We start from the raw sequence: 1,899 nt of genomic DNA on the forward strand, positions 1-1,899 counted from the left end.
CTGCTGAACACTGCAAGAGCAGATTAGGGCTAAGATTAAATCAGTGCTTGTACTGACTTGCATTTCCTGATTGGAGCCCAGCATCGATTTTTAAGAAATCTTGGGTATAGGGCAGTTTTTTTGAGCCAACTACTGAGTCATCTGACTGTAAACGTTTGGCTTGGATCAGTAAAGCCAGTAATACAGTGAGTTTGTCGGTTATGTACTATCGAGGCCCCATGTATCCACACAGCTAAAACTGACTCCTGTTTGCAGCGGTAATGTATTGACTGAGTGAGATTTGTCTGTCTAATGAGCTGTGTTAAAATGTAGGAGTCTCTCAGTGGATTTTGCTAGTGAAACATAGTCATCTGACAAAGTGTAATGGGGTTTGATTATTGACATCAGTTCTGTTTTTTCGGTTCACAATTTGTTTTCTCTTCAGGACCCTGTTGGCACTGGGATGCCATGTTGCCCAGGTCAATGCTCATGCTGAGGACGATCTAAAGAAAATCAAACTACCCAAAGAGTATGACACCTTGCTATATATGTATTTTGGTCATGTAGTTTGATTACTTTGTTTTCAGTTGCATGTTAATCACAAGCCTTAATTTGTAATTTCTTAAATATGATGCATGTATGTGACCAAAAATAGTCATGTGCATATCAGCATGCTGTGATTTTATCTTATCTTTCACATTGTCATGTTGTATCATCTGCAGCTACATGATGTCTAATGGATACAAGCCTGCGCCACTGGACCTTTCTGATGTGAAACTGACTCTGGGTCAGGAGGTTCTAGTTGATAAATTGGCCGAGAATGCACACAACGTGTGGGCCAAAGACAGAATTAAACAAGGCTGGACCTATGGCATCCAGCAGGTAAAAGTCATTATATTTCTCCCTGAGAAAGTTTTTAGATTTGAAGATGAATAAGTACAGCGCTGAAAACAACCTCACTTATTTTTTTAAAATATTTAACTACTGTAAATAATTGTCTGTATTCTCCTAATGTATTTTTTATGTATTGGTTTATTGTCTTTGACGGGGTCAGGATTTGAAGAGCAGGCGTAATCCTCGCCTGGTGCCATATGCTTTACTGGATGAACGCACTAAGAAATCTAACAGAGACAGTCTGAGAGAGGCCATCAGGACTGTGGTTGGATATGGATATGACATTGACCCACCAGACCAGGAGGGTGAGAGCTGGTGTTCTGTGACACAAAGAACCCTTTTAACTCTTTTGATATGCTTATTTTTGGCTAAATTATAAATGTAGAGGGCCAGGTGGGTGTTATGTAGGCTGAAGTTTGCAGGACCACTGAAACCTGTTTAGGTACATTCATCTCACAGTATCTACAGACAGCTCCTACAGGTGCATCTCAATAAATTATAAGAAATAAGAATATTGTGGAAAAGTCCATTTATTTCAGTAATTCCACTCAAAGAGTGAAACTTGTGTATTACCGTATATAAATTCAGTACACACAGACTGAAGTAGTTGAAGCTGTTGGGTCTTTTAATTTAGATGATTTTGGCCCACATTTAACAAAAACCCACCAATTAACTATCTCAATAAATTAGAATACCTCATAAGACCTATAAAAAAACATTTTTAGTGAATTGTTGGCCTTCTGGAAAGTATGTTCATTTATCATGTACTCAGTACTTGGTAGGGGCTCCTTTTGCTTTAATTACTGCCTCAATTCGGCGTGGCATGGGGGTGATTAGTCTGTGGCACTGCTGAGGTGGTATGGAAGCACAGGTTTCTTTGACAGTGGCCTTCAGCTCATCTGCATCATTTTGTTTCTCATTTCTCATTTTCCTCTTGACAATACCCCATAGATTCTCTATGGGGTTCAGGTCTGGTGAGTTTGCGGGCCAGTCAAGCACACCAACACCATGGTCATTTAACCAACT

General features: G+C 39.7%; 1 protein-coding gene across 1 annotated transcript in view; it reads left to right on the top strand.

Annotated features, from left to right (window-relative positions):
* ryr3 (ryanodine receptor 3) overlaps positions 1-1,899 on the top strand; it is a 92,231-nt gene that overhangs the window by 35,326 nt on the left and 55,006 nt on the right. The window contains 3 exon segments of the mRNA XM_020603886.1: positions 425-508; positions 702-861; positions 1,034-1,178. Of these exon segments, the coding sequence (XP_020459542.1) occupies positions 425-508; positions 702-861; positions 1,034-1,178 (389 nt within the window).

This window comes from Monopterus albus, unplaced genomic scaffold, assembly GCF_001952655.1.
Source record: "Monopterus albus unplaced genomic scaffold, M_albus_1.0 scaffold63.1, whole genome shotgun sequence".
In the NCBI taxonomy this organism is placed as follows: Eukaryota; Metazoa; Chordata; class Actinopteri; order Synbranchiformes; family Synbranchidae; genus Monopterus; species Monopterus albus.